Source organism: Ammodytes marinus (assembly GCF_949987685.1).
Source record: "Ammodytes marinus genome assembly, chromosome: 10".
In the NCBI taxonomy this organism is placed as follows: Eukaryota; Metazoa; Chordata; class Actinopteri; order Uranoscopiformes; family Ammodytidae; genus Ammodytes; species Ammodytes marinus.
Genome location: NC_137214.1, coordinates 12,269,061 through 12,282,165, shown reverse-complemented (window position 1 = coordinate 12,282,165; position 13,105 = coordinate 12,269,061). Strand labels below are relative to the sequence as shown.

Genomic DNA, 13,105 nt, shown 5'->3' with positions numbered 1-13,105 from the left:
AGGCCGTCAGTAGATATGGGACCTAAGGCGTTATTGGTGTGAACACATCTTCAATTTGAACCAGACAAAACCAGTAGTCAGTTACCCTGGAGTTAAATCGTTATGCGCTCGCAGCGCGACATTAACCGGTTTGGGGATCCGCAGTGATTATGGAGAATTTTATCAAGAGGGGTCGACTCCACTGGGGGAACACAGAGAGAGAGAGAGAGAGAGAGAGAGAGAGAGAGAGAGAGAGAGAGAGAGAGAGAGAGAGAGAGAGAGAGAGAGAGAGAGAGAGGTAAATAAAAAACATTAAAACTACAAAGCATCAGCAATGGTGCTTCTACCCCAATCTCTCCCGTCGTGCACGGGCACAGACATGCGCGCGCCACTTTGTTGGCCGCTGCAGGTAGGCTAGGCTGAGTGACAGCTGGAGGTGAGAGAAGAAGATCACCCTAATCCCGCTGTCAATAAACGCTAAAACCCGAGGAATGTAGGGAGAAGACAGACACGCCGAGGAGCAGGCAAACACTTGTTCACATCCTTTCAAGAAAAACAGACAGAAAAATAAAACAAAAAAGTAGTCCAGGTCTACCTTATTGGGATTCAACATGGACCATTTAACGAAACGTTTTCGCAGTTAATTGGAGGCCTCTAAATTTAAACCCTATAGGCCTTTATGTTCATGTAGGCCTACACAATTGTTCAAATTATACTCGCTTTTTTTATTATGTAGGCAAGGCCTATTCGATTTAAGACCTATGTGAATGTTAAGACCTATGTGAATGTTAAGCTAGTTACTTTTCCCCTGATATTTTAAAGTTTAAGTATTCATGTCTATATTATTTTAAGAATAATGTGGGCCTGCTTTAACGCTAAATAAAAGGCGAGGGTAAAACAAACAAACATGTAGCATAGGCCTATTGTTCCTTAATTTTAATTACATTGTTTTATTTAGGCTAGAGAAAGGCCCCGTGAATAATGAAGTAGGCCTATTATTGAACTCGATATAGTCCGAGGCTAAAACAACAAAGATCTACAAAAAGTAGAGAGAGCAAGTGTAATTTATTGGGTTTTTCTTGGAGGACTTGAAGGTCTCATGGGTCCTTCCTGGCCTGCAGCAGTGAACCGACCCATCACCTTATTAACTCTATAGAGGAGCAGATTAGAGATCAAACGGCCGCATGTCGGATTGTGTCCAGGATGATGACGAGGGCATAGAGACAGAAAATGAGTTGTGACAAGTCCCGTGGTTCAGATCGGCTCCGTCAAAGTTGTGATGCGTCAACCCCCGGTGAATCACCCGCACACCGCCGCTGAAGGAGGAGGAGGAGAACGAGACGAGAAGGAGACATGCACGGGGATGGCAAGGAGGGGAGGAAAGAGAGGAGGTACTACAAAAAGCCTCCGCCGTCAGTCATTCTATCACAGAGACCACCAAGTCAGCGGACCGTCATGATTTAAACTCCATCCTGCTGTGACCATCTCCATTATATTCCAACAGCTAACCTACATCCATCTATAGGACTTTTTCCTTCTCTTTTTTTAAACGAAGCGACATCACCTGCGCGTGTCTTCACTCATCCAAATCCAGAGTTGTTCTGAGGGAGCAGATCTGATTTAATTGAGTCGGCGACTGATGAGAAGTTTTTTTTGGGGGTGGGGGGAGATTTTTTTTCTATTTAGCCTATTTATTATTTTAAAGAGAGCGAAAGTTTCATCTTCACGAGGATAGAAGAAGAGCCCGAGGACATCATTGTCGGTTTAACACAGTTGTGGAATTTGCCAGTCAGTGGATGAACTTCTGAGATCGCGTATTTCGGAATAAGAAGGATTTTTGGAAAATGAAAAGGTGTCTCGGAGGTGAGTGCAATCATATACTTTTTATGGAAGTTTTTAAAAACTCTTGACTAGGCGAGAGCATATCATTTATAATTGCGCTGTTGTTATGTAGTTTAAATGTCCCTGCAATTCAGTTCGTCCACGTGGAGAATTTTATTTTTCTTGCAATTACAATTACATTAAGCTTATAGGCCTACATGTGAAATTTTCAAAGTTGGGTGCAGTATAGATATTCAGGCGTGTGTTTTCTCCGTTTTTGCCAACTTTCTATGACCCTGTCGGAGGGTTTTAATTAGTTTAGGCCTAATACAAACATGCTCCTGTATTACATAGGCCTAAACATTACATTTTTATTTATAGGCTCCATATTTTGTTGATATAAAGCAGGTTATGTAAAATGTATTCACATTACATGTTCAATGTGTGATGGATAAACAGTTTTGGTTTTGGGTGGCTCATCAGCAAACATCAATGCAATAATAGATGGGAAATAATTGCAACAGGTTTTTATATATGTTCTTTAAATGTGAAGGCTATGTGAGATTAATAGAGCACATAAAGGGTGAGCGGGTTAAAAGACTGAAACGTTTTTTTTGTGTGTGTGTGTGTGTGTGTGTGTGTGTGTGTGTGTGTGTGTGTGTGTGTGTGTGTGTGTGTGTGTGTGTGTGTGTGTGTGTGTGTGTGTGTGTGTATATATAAAATAGACTGAGGGAGAGAGATGGGGGTGGCTTTTATTCACAGTAAAAAATGACAGGGGTTGAGGGGGTCAGAGGCAGCTAAAGCCCCTGTCTAGTTAGCTGTCACCGATATGAGAAAGTACATGATTCACGTTAGTCAGGGTGTGAGAGGACACACACACTTAACACACACACTTACACACACACACACACACACACACACACACACACACACACACACACACACACACACACACCCACACACACACACACACACACACACACACACACACACACACACACACACACATTTAAACACACACTGTTCCCCCTGGGACGATTGGTGCGGCTGCTGCTCCTTGTCTTGTCTGTGAAAGGAGGTGAAAGGAAGAAGGGGAAGACAGAACAGAGGGATGGCATGTGTGATGAAATGAACTGCACCGAACAAAAGATCCACAAGTTCCTCTCTGTCTTTCTTTCTCTCCCTCCATCTCCCAAACCTTCATGTAAAAGTAGACTGGCCATCTGCAAAAATGTGGTGTTACTCTAGAAGGACAATAAATAAAGAACCCTGGGCGCAAAACAAACTCTGCTGCTCCCTCTCTGACACTCAAATTCATGAACAGAACATGATGCCCCACACACACACACACACACACACACACACTGAGAGAGAGAGACAAGGCCAGTTATTGCAGGGAGGGTTGAATTAGTATTGGTGTGTTTCAGATAAAAGCGTTAGTGTGTGTTTGGCTAGAGAGCTCAAACATACCGGCCAAAGGAAGAGTGGAGAGAGAGACAGAGAGAGCAGGAGATTAGGGAAAGTGAAGAAAAAGTGAACCTTCCACATCTTTTCATTCGCTCAGCGCCATCCTCAATTCTTCACGGTATATATATGGATGTTAAGAGGATGTGTGGAGGTTGTGTCTGTGTGGTGTGGGGGGGGGGGGGGGGGGGGAGGTAAAGGAGAGGTAGAGACAGATAAAAGTGAAAAGAGAAAGAATTAGAGAGAGAGGGAGGGAGAAGGAGAGAGGAACTGGCGGTAGAGGGGTTAATGCAGTGCAGATTCCCGATTGACAGAAGTTAGCAGCACCTAGAGGGGAAGAGAGAGAGAGAGAGAGAGAGAGAAAGGGGGAATGATATAAAATGAGTCGGTCACGCTTTGAACAGTTACACATGCTGTTTACATTTTTCCCAAATTAACATGGCCCCTCGCTTCAGAAAACTCTCCCTCACCGGCTCTCTCTCTCTCTCTCTTTCTCTACCTCTGCCCTCCTCTCCTCTCCCTCCTTCCTTTCAAATCCTCCTCCTCTACTCTGTCTCAATCCTTTAAGACCCCAAAATATCTTTCCTCACTTCTCAGGTTTGGATTGAGATCAGTTAATAACAGCACATTGTAAAACTACTTATGCAGAATACATTATGCATGAAGAATGGCTCCTGCCCGTTGTTTGATTATATTAGTATGACTGATGGACTCATATGTAAGCAGTCTTGTAATGTTTTGGGGCTAACCTACATTTTTGTATATACTATGGGTAGTTTAAAAGTCTATATGACAATGATGTGTGTGTTTTAAAATGTTAGATTGATACAAATCTTAATCTGCAAAGTAACTAGATATAGCTGTGAACTAAATGTAGTGGAGTGAACATATATAAAAAAAATATTTACTTCTAAAATGTGGAGCTTGAAATGTGAAGTGACATGTGTTAAAAACATTTTAAGTCAAACACAACTAAACATTTACACATTAAGTTACTCTTATCAAAATAAGGCAGAACCTAGACACTACATTAAAAGACAGTATATTAACACAGTCAATTGATTTATGAATAAAAAGATGACTGTAAAATAGGCCATACATCTGAAAGAAAATATTTAACTGAACAATTAACAGAGGCAAATATAATTTATCCTTTCAATGGGGCTGCAAATAACAAAATGTTTTAATTAATATTTCATCTGCCGGTTTCTTTTTATACACAATAAAACATTATTTGTCTTCTAAAAACATTATAAGTTATATAAATAATGTCACCTGAGATTAAAAGGAGAGATAAAACGGGGGCACTCGTGGCGCAATGGGCAGAGGGTATTTTTAAAAAGAAGAAATTAGAAGAGAATAAGAAAACAAGTCATGAGGAACAAATTGATTGACAAAGTCGTAAAAAAAATTGGAATGATAGAATAAAATACCGGTGAGATATGACAAGATGTTGACCTCTGGGGTCTGAAATGACCCCACTTGGTAGGATGAGGGTTAAAAGATGATTCCATTTTCAGAAAAGATACTGATACATTTTCTGTTGATTGGCTATTCATTGTATAAAGTGTAACCTAAGAACTATCAAAGCTTTCACTTCATACATTACTCAGCCACTTCCCACCACGGCTTACAGAGACTTTGACATTCAACAAAGCATTCTTGTCTGTTTCTGTTTTTAAGTTATTTTTATAAGAGAACACAATGAGGTGGAGATAGGGGGGGGGGGGGGTACAGCCGGAGTGAGAGTAGCAGGGGAGGAGGAGACGTGGAGGGGTGGGGAGGGGGGGGTAAATTAAAAACTGAAGGTCTGGAAAAAGTGGAACAGGGGTATGAGATATCTGGAAAGAGGGGAGCCAATTAGTGAAAGGAAGAGAAGGCTTTGGTAATTAGAGAAAGAAAGGAAGGAGACTTTAAAATGGAAGTTTGATGTTTCAGGAAGATTTAGGGAGAGAAGGGGGGAGGGGGGGACAGATGAAGCGACAAAGAAATTGAAACCAAACATGGCGATAAAGTGTGGAGCGAGTGGAATCCGCTAGATTTAAAAAAAGACATGGGTGGATTGGCTTATAAGGTGAAGAGGGGAACGCATCAGAGGACGTCGGGTTTACGAGTAGCGAGAAATGGTCGCAAGGGGAGTTATTGGGCACAAACATGCTTTTATTGGATTTATGTGTGTGTGTGTGTGTGTGTGTGTGTGTGTGTGTGTGTATTTGTGTGTGTTTTCTTTAGCCTTTGTTTTTGGGTCATTCGTGTTGTTTGGCAACCCCAGCTTATGTCCAGTGCCAAGAGGATCAATTTGAAATCCCGTATGAATGAATTCCAGAGGAAAAAGGGATCTCACAGGAGGAGAGATGGGAAAAGTGTGTGTGTGTGTGTGTGTGTGTGTGTGTGTGTGTGTGTGTGTGTGTGTGTGTGTGTGTGTGTGTGTTTGAGTTGACTTTGGTTTTGTTTGTATGTATAATTCAGCGCTATGCTGCGCGTACATGAAATCGACTCCAGTGCACAATCTGGGTGCATATGTGTGTGCATGTGTGTGGGTTAAGTTAGTGAAGGAATGCACTTTTGATTGAGCACAGACTGTGCACATAAATCTGGACTTCAACTGTGCACAGACACACAACATGGATGGACCCTGACCCCGGAATGTCTGACCCCCCCCCCCCCCCACACACACACACACACACACACACACACATCTGCACACCTGCACTCACCTTGCAAACATCCTAACGCGGTCTCTGTCCCGCACATCACCTCGGTCCATTTTGTTGTGTGTGAGTGTGTGTTTTTGCCCCTAGCATCTTGCACAGGAGTGTTTATTTTTGTGGTGGGGGGTTATGATGTGAAGGATAAAAATTGCCACCAGGTTCAGTTCAGCAGAATAATAACAATGATGAATAAAAAAAGATTACTCAAAGAACAAACAGCAGAGTTTGGCTCTGATTGGTCTTTTCTGTCGACAAATATGCAAGACAAAGACGAGCAACACATGATAACCTTGAATTAATGCTGAAATAGCTAATTTTATTCAAAATGAGCCAAAATCAATTATTTTCGTGTTAATAAAGCTCGATAGAAGCTCCGGATATATCCAACTTAAAGCTATAAATATGAGGACTGTTTTGCTGCCTCTCTGCTGTATGAATGGGGCATCAGAATTTGATTATCACAAGAACTTTTTCTTCTTATGCTTGTGTGGCAGTTACGAGATTAACTAATGTTTCATATCGAACTGAGAGTGGGGTCAGAATTTAAGCCCTACTCAAATTGTCAGCAGGCATACGGCCAGCTTGTAGTCAGATAAAAAAATAAAAATAATGATAATAATAATTCATATAAATCTGATTCATCTGATATATAGATATTGATTCTTGGAGGTGTGTCTGCAGATTCAAAGACTGGATTGAAATATATCTTTTTAATCACTCACATTATACAGTATAATTCAAATATCTGTTACAGGGGCTATACAGCATGAAGTTCTGCACAGAGACTTGATCATGCTAAAGTGAGAGGAGTAGGAGGACGTGGTATGCAGCATTTTGTTTTCGGCTCTGGCAAACACACACCAAGGATGATGTTTCAACCTATTTTCCAACCCCCCTTAAAAGCCCACATTGTTTGATTAATGTTAAATCTTTTCGAAGTTTTAGAATGTATTCCCAAAATGCCACTACAATTTACCGTAGTCATCCAAAATGAACGCTGCGCTGGAAATGATTAACATCTTGTTTGGAGCGGATTCATTACATCTTCTAACATGCTGATTATTCCTCCACTCCGTTCAATACCCTCTTCCAAGTGGTTAGAGCCGTGGAGGGCAACCTCTACTGGCACCGGAGTTAGTTTTTTCCTGGACCAGAATGGAGAGATTAACTCGCACATGGTTTTCCCACAATACCAAATTCTGTTTAAGTGCTTGTTTAAAACCTCAAGTGGTGGTGCACGTTGGGAAATATGAAATACTAGTCCTCTCTTGGATGGAAGCGGTAAGACACCCACAAACACTGGGGTCACTGGTTTAGCAAAACACTGCCTGGAGTGTAAAATGTCATGTGTGTTACAAGCTTTGCGCCCTAAAATTCAACCCTGACCCAGTGCTGAAGTTTAACCCTGACCTATTTGGAGCTCAGATGCTCTGGCGTGCGTACCTCACATTTTAAGCTCTGTATTGCAGATGGCAGCCAGACTCCCCGAGTGCCGGATCAGGGCTTTACATCATCGAACAAACAGTGGATAACTATATGATCTGTTGTGAATAATGGGGCTCCCCTGTGTGGCGTATGTGTGTAACCCTAATAGGTAGGCTATCTGTGCCAGAATGTGCACAGAGGCAGGTCACGGTCAGCCGTTCTAGGGAACCCCTGTGTTGCGTGCTGTAATGCAATCCTCCCGCGGAGAATGTTCTGGTTTCAACCCTGCCCCGCGGAGTGTGCTTCCACTGCCAGGTACTACACAGTCACAGCCCCAATGCCTGCAGGGCTCCCCTTTGAAGTCAGGCTATATGCCGACTCTACTGTAGTTACTCAATATAACATTTAACAACAACACGGCCCTGGATTGGAGTTATCTCAATTTACTCGTACAAAAGAGTGGTTGTTTTCTAGCCGCGGGGCAGGATGCTTTTAGGCATGTCAGGGCTCAATCAAAACAACAAGAGACTTTTAACGTCTGGCAATCATCGCCAAGCATGTGGCTGCTCCAGACAAAAGGGAATGGTTTGCCAAGGAGAATTTTTTTCTGCATCCTTTGTATATTTGTTTATTGTTATTACCTGTTTATTCCTTCTGAGTGCGACTCCTTTTTTTGTGCACGCTGTGTGTCCTTTTCCTGGAGGGATGTTTACTCTGGGAGTCAACCGTGTCGTGTTGATTTGGAGGGGGTTTTGATGCTAATGGAGGATGTTCGGCGGGACGAGCCCGTGGCTTGATGAGCTCCAAATGTTCGCCAGAGATGCTTATTGCTTCTGACAGGTGATGAGGCTTGTTTTTGTGCAGATGAGAAGGCTTGGCTGACGGGGGCTGTCCAAGTTGACTGATTTCAAGGTGTGTGTGGGAGCATGTGGGAGTTGCCTGCTCCCAACCACAGGGTTTTGAGAAGAAAAAAAATCTGGGAGGATGCTTTGATGAAGCCGACAACTCGGGGTCAACCAGGTAGTGCAAGAGTTTCCGACTATGAAGTCATGTTTTGATTTTTTTCCCTTTTTAATCAAACAGCTGAGGAGTTGTTTGCTTAAGTTTTGTCCGTGACAATCCGATGACAAGCGCTGTTAATTCCATTTTAATTTGAAACTGCCAATGTCACTCAATCTGTCATTAAAACTATTTGAATGCACACAACCTTTTTTCACGGAGTTTGAGCTTGTCAAGCTAGTTTGGAAGCAGAATAGTGTACTTGACATTGACAATTGCATGTCATCAACAATTGCTGGTTATTACCATGTAATCATTGCAATTTGTATCATAATCAAATTGATGAATGTATTTTGATGATTTGCTTTCATTCTGGTGACTTCACACATGCATGGGTATGAGACACAGGAAACAAAAAAACAAAAACCTTTAGATTCTTTCTATCTCTAGACCGGATATTTTCTTCACATTCTATAAACACAATGTTTCTTACTCTATTAAGTATGGCGTACAGAGTACATACCATGATTACGTTTCTACCCAACCCTGTTTTGGAGTGCATACCAAAACGTCTAATGTAAGCGGTTGAGTCAGAAGATAAAACGTGTCGACTGTTTGAGGTCAGGACTTTTTAGACTTAGTAACCACGGAGAACGTGTCGAAGGTAAATGTTTAGCGAGTGCCGAAGCCATTCACTTAAAAGCACTTTTTCCTCCTGTGGGGCCCGGCGTAATGGACAGATGAAAAGAAAAAGGGCGGGGGCGATAGAGGGAGTGTGGGAGGACTAATTGAGGTTAATTGGCTGCTGTTATTTTGACCCGAGGCTGAAAAGAGATAAGAGAGGAGAAGAGGGGAGAGGGAAGGAAAATTGGTAGAGTGGAAAGAAAGGAGAGTTTCAATGAGTGCGGTGTCAGGAGCTTGAGAGGATTTCAATTGGCCAAAAGCAACAGGACGTACCAAGGTGAGTCAGGAGGAGACAGAGTGGGAAGCAAAAGGGAGAGAAAGCCGACAGGGTCAAACAACTTTGCGCAATCCATATTTCACACCTGTTTAACAGCCAGCAGCATGTTTTGCACATAATTACAAGCATGAATCACTGCCTACCGTGGGGGTGTCAGGGAATGAGAGAGAGAGAGAGAGAGAGAGATTGAGAGCACGAGCAGGGGATGACATGTGAAAGATGTTTGACGCGCTCAAAACAAGGGCCAAGGAAAAGCGTTGAGAGAGAGAGAGAGAGAGAAAGAGACAGAAAGCGGAGGGAGAGATGTATGTACATGAAGTTCCCCTTAATGTTGAAAACCACCTTTCAGCTCCAATTTTCTCTGTTTGAAACCAGAGACTTGGGCACTGAAAGGCCCCCCCCTCTCACTGAAACACACACACACACACACACACACACACACACACACACACACACACTGCACCAACACACACAGTCAAAAGCATTGTATACACAAACAGCGTAAATAATCCACATATAAAATTACGGCTACAGCCATTCTCACAAACACTCACACGATAACATAAAACACCCACACAAACAGTCGGAAACCTAAATAAGAAGTCAGCAGCCAACACACCATTCATATGCAAACACATTAATGTTTGTGATTGTAAAGAAAGCCACATGTCTTTGTTTTCGGGTATATCAGTAAGGAATGAATGTGTGTGTGTGTGTGTGTGTGTGTGTGTGTGTGTGTGTGTGTGTGTGTGTGTGTGTGTGCGTGTGCGTGCGTGCATGTGTGTCTGGTGCATTGAACATAGGAGCCATTTGTCTGACTGTCTGAAGCTATTAAGAGAGGTTTTATTTGAAGCCAGAGTAAACCTCGGACAGCCAGAAACCTCTAAAATTAGATTGGAAACGGAAAAAGCTTTATTGGCAGTGTCAGATGACTCTGACCTGGCAATGTGTAAACAGACGAGGCCATCGCCATAGAGACATAAAGAAATAAACCAGAATATTGTAAAAAGAATGGCTATAAACAGTGTGACGGTGCAGCGGGTGCATGGAGCGAAGCTTGGGACATTTTTGCCGGAGGTGATTTTTTTTGTTTGATTGTTAAGCTCTCAAATCATCAATTCATTAAAAAAACCCGAGCACCCAAGTTAAATAATCGTAAAAATGTCTGAGAAAATAATGGCTGAGATCAATTTCCCTCTCATTGTTATGATTACAAATACCTCCGCAGTGTGTGTTCATTTTCGCTTGGACACCTGTGAATCGAGTGTCTTTATAGAAACATCACACGCAATGTCTGTATGACATTTAATCATCTCTCTTTTTCTTTTTTCTTTTTTTTTAATAATTGTCCAACAGTCCATCAACACCAGCTCGTCTTGCTTTTGGCTGCTGCCATGGCAACGGCCCTGGATTCTTCACACAACCTGGCCAGTGAGAAGAGTTCGATAGAAAGCACGTACGAGCTGACCAAATACCTGGAGTATCAGCTCAAGGAAATCAAAGACATATATGTGAGTAACTTCTTTGTGTTGATTTAATCAAAGCCAACCAGAAACAAAATAATCCACCTCCTCGTCTGCGAATGTTAATGTTTATCGCCCAAGTTATTGGATAAAGTGTGTTGTATCATTGACAATGTGGCAATGTGAAAGTTGTCGCTTTGAACCCCACAGAGAATTGTGACCTGAATCTGATGCTCCCCTCGTCTTTATGGAGCCTTTTAGCCAGTTTCAGCTCATGTGGGCGATGAAGCCTTGTAAAGAGTTGTGAAGTGAAATGAAGGCCCAAAAACAATAACTCTTCTATCTGTCAAAACCTGTTCATCGTTTCCTTCTCGTTTATCTGTCTCCTTCCAGCTGACCTATCTGGGCCCTCCGTTCAACGAGAAAGACTTCTCCCCTCCAAGGCCCAACAGCACGGCTCTGCTGCTGCCCAGTGCAGCCACCCGGCCCGACGTGTGGCGCGGGCTGGAGAACCAAGCGCGCCTGGCCCAGAACCAGAAGGCCTACTCTGTGCTGCTGGCGGCCGTCAGGGAGCTGGCGCGCTCCACCCTCTGCCCCTCCCTCAAGACCTCCCTGCTGCACTTCTGCACGGGCCTGGACGGGCTGCTGGGCTCCATATCCGCCCTGATGACCACCCTGGGTTACCCGCTCCCCCCTCCTCCTTCATCGGGGAACACGGGGGAGCTGCAGTACCCTCAGAGGGGGTTAGCGGGCGGCGGCGAACGACCCGCACCGCTCCTGAGCCAGAGCCTTTACAGGTCCAGGGTCGCGACGCGGGCGGAGTCCGGCGGTCACCGTGGCAACCACCAAAGGAGAAATGGGGCGGTGGCAGGGTCGGTCAGGGGAGATAGGGAAGATGGCGTGGTAGATCCAGTGGAAAAAAGAAGAGCGAAAGAGGGGAGGAGTAGCGGTGGATCGAGGGAGAAGGGAAGAAGAGAAAAAGGAAGGAGAGGCAGGAGGGAGGAGCCTGAGAGCAGGATGTGGTCCGCCAGCGAAGAGGTAAGGGAGGAGGGAGAGGAGGAGGAATTTGGAGAGGGAGGAGTGGAGAGATGGGGGAGGACCAGAAGGTTGTTGAGCGTAGACGAGGACGCAGAGGAGAAGGAGCGATGGCCTGAACCTGGGTTAGACGTCACATACCCGGGTACAGAAGGCTCCAGCTACGTCCAAAACAACAACAACAACAACAACAACAACAACAACAACAACAACAACAACAATGACAATCAGTACAGCTACAATCTGAACTCGGTCCACCCAGACACACTCAGAGAAGAAGACGGCTTCATTGTTGGGAGAAGCCGAGGGTTAACGGTGGAGGAGGAGAAGCAAACGGACACAGGAGCTGCTGGCTTCCATGGCCAGCGTCGGCCTCCTCGCTCCCTCCTCTCCCCCACCCTGCAGCCTCCTCCGTCCACCCTCTCCCTCCTCTACCAGTTTGGGGGCGCGGGCGAGGAGCACACAATCCTTTCTCGGCCAATGCCTCTGTCTCTGCAAAGGGGCACCCCCCTACTTTCACCCCCCCTCACACCACTACTTTCATCCTCCTCACCCTCTTCACTGCTGTCGGTGCGGCCGACCATGAACGATTTCTCCCGGAAGGTGGAGGGATTTTGGATATTGCGAGAGCTGCAGATTTGGCTATGGCGATCGGCGAGGGACTTTGATCGCCTCAAGAAGAGACTCAGAGGCTGAGAGACAATGAGACACTGAGAGTGCAACATACACAAATACATGTATTTATCGGGGAAATCTATTGTTTGCACAAAATCTGGGCGGAAAAAAAACTAATCGAGACCTTTCACAGTTAAAAACGCACAAAGACACAGTCATGCATTGTACGTTCATTCATACCGTACTGGAAACGAGTGAATGACAGACATTTGGTAGGTCACCAGCAGCGCTTAATGGAATATAACACACACACAAACACACACACACACACACACACACACACACACACACACACACACACACACACACACACACACACACACACACAAAGCCAACACATTACCAGCACTGTCACCCGCCATGATGCACATAGCAGCTCATTCAGCGAGACTCACTGAGACTGGGCTGAGTTACCGGACTTAACGGCTCATAGATCAACAGAAATACCACTGTAGGTGTTTAGACACACACAGGCACACACACACACACACACACACACACACACCACACGCATTGGGGTGACAGGCAGAGACAGACAGTGCAGCCATTGACTAAAACGCTGATTCAATGAC

General features: G+C 44.3%; 1 protein-coding gene across 1 annotated transcript; it reads left to right on the top strand.

Moving 5' to 3' along the window:
• Nucleotides 1-1,422: 1,422 nt before the first annotated feature.
• Nucleotides 1,423-12,564, top strand: clcf1 (cardiotrophin-like cytokine factor 1). Its single transcript, XM_080035966.1, has 3 exons — nt 1,423-1,842; nt 10,717-10,871; nt 11,217-12,564. The coding sequence occupies exons 1-3, from the start codon at nt 1,824-1,826 to the stop codon at nt 12,552-12,554; spliced, it is 1,512 nt and encodes a 503-aa protein (XP_079892092.1). The 5' UTR covers nt 1,423-1,823; the 3' UTR covers nt 12,555-12,564.
• Nucleotides 12,565-13,105: the final 541 nt, after the last annotated feature.

Bases quoted from the DNA above. Each gene is read 5' to 3' on its own strand.
- clcf1 (XM_080035966.1), top strand. The intron at 10,872-11,216 runs GTGAGTAACTTC...GTCTCCTTCCAG, and splicing joins AGGAAATCAAAGACATATAT to CTGACCTATCTGGGCCCTCC.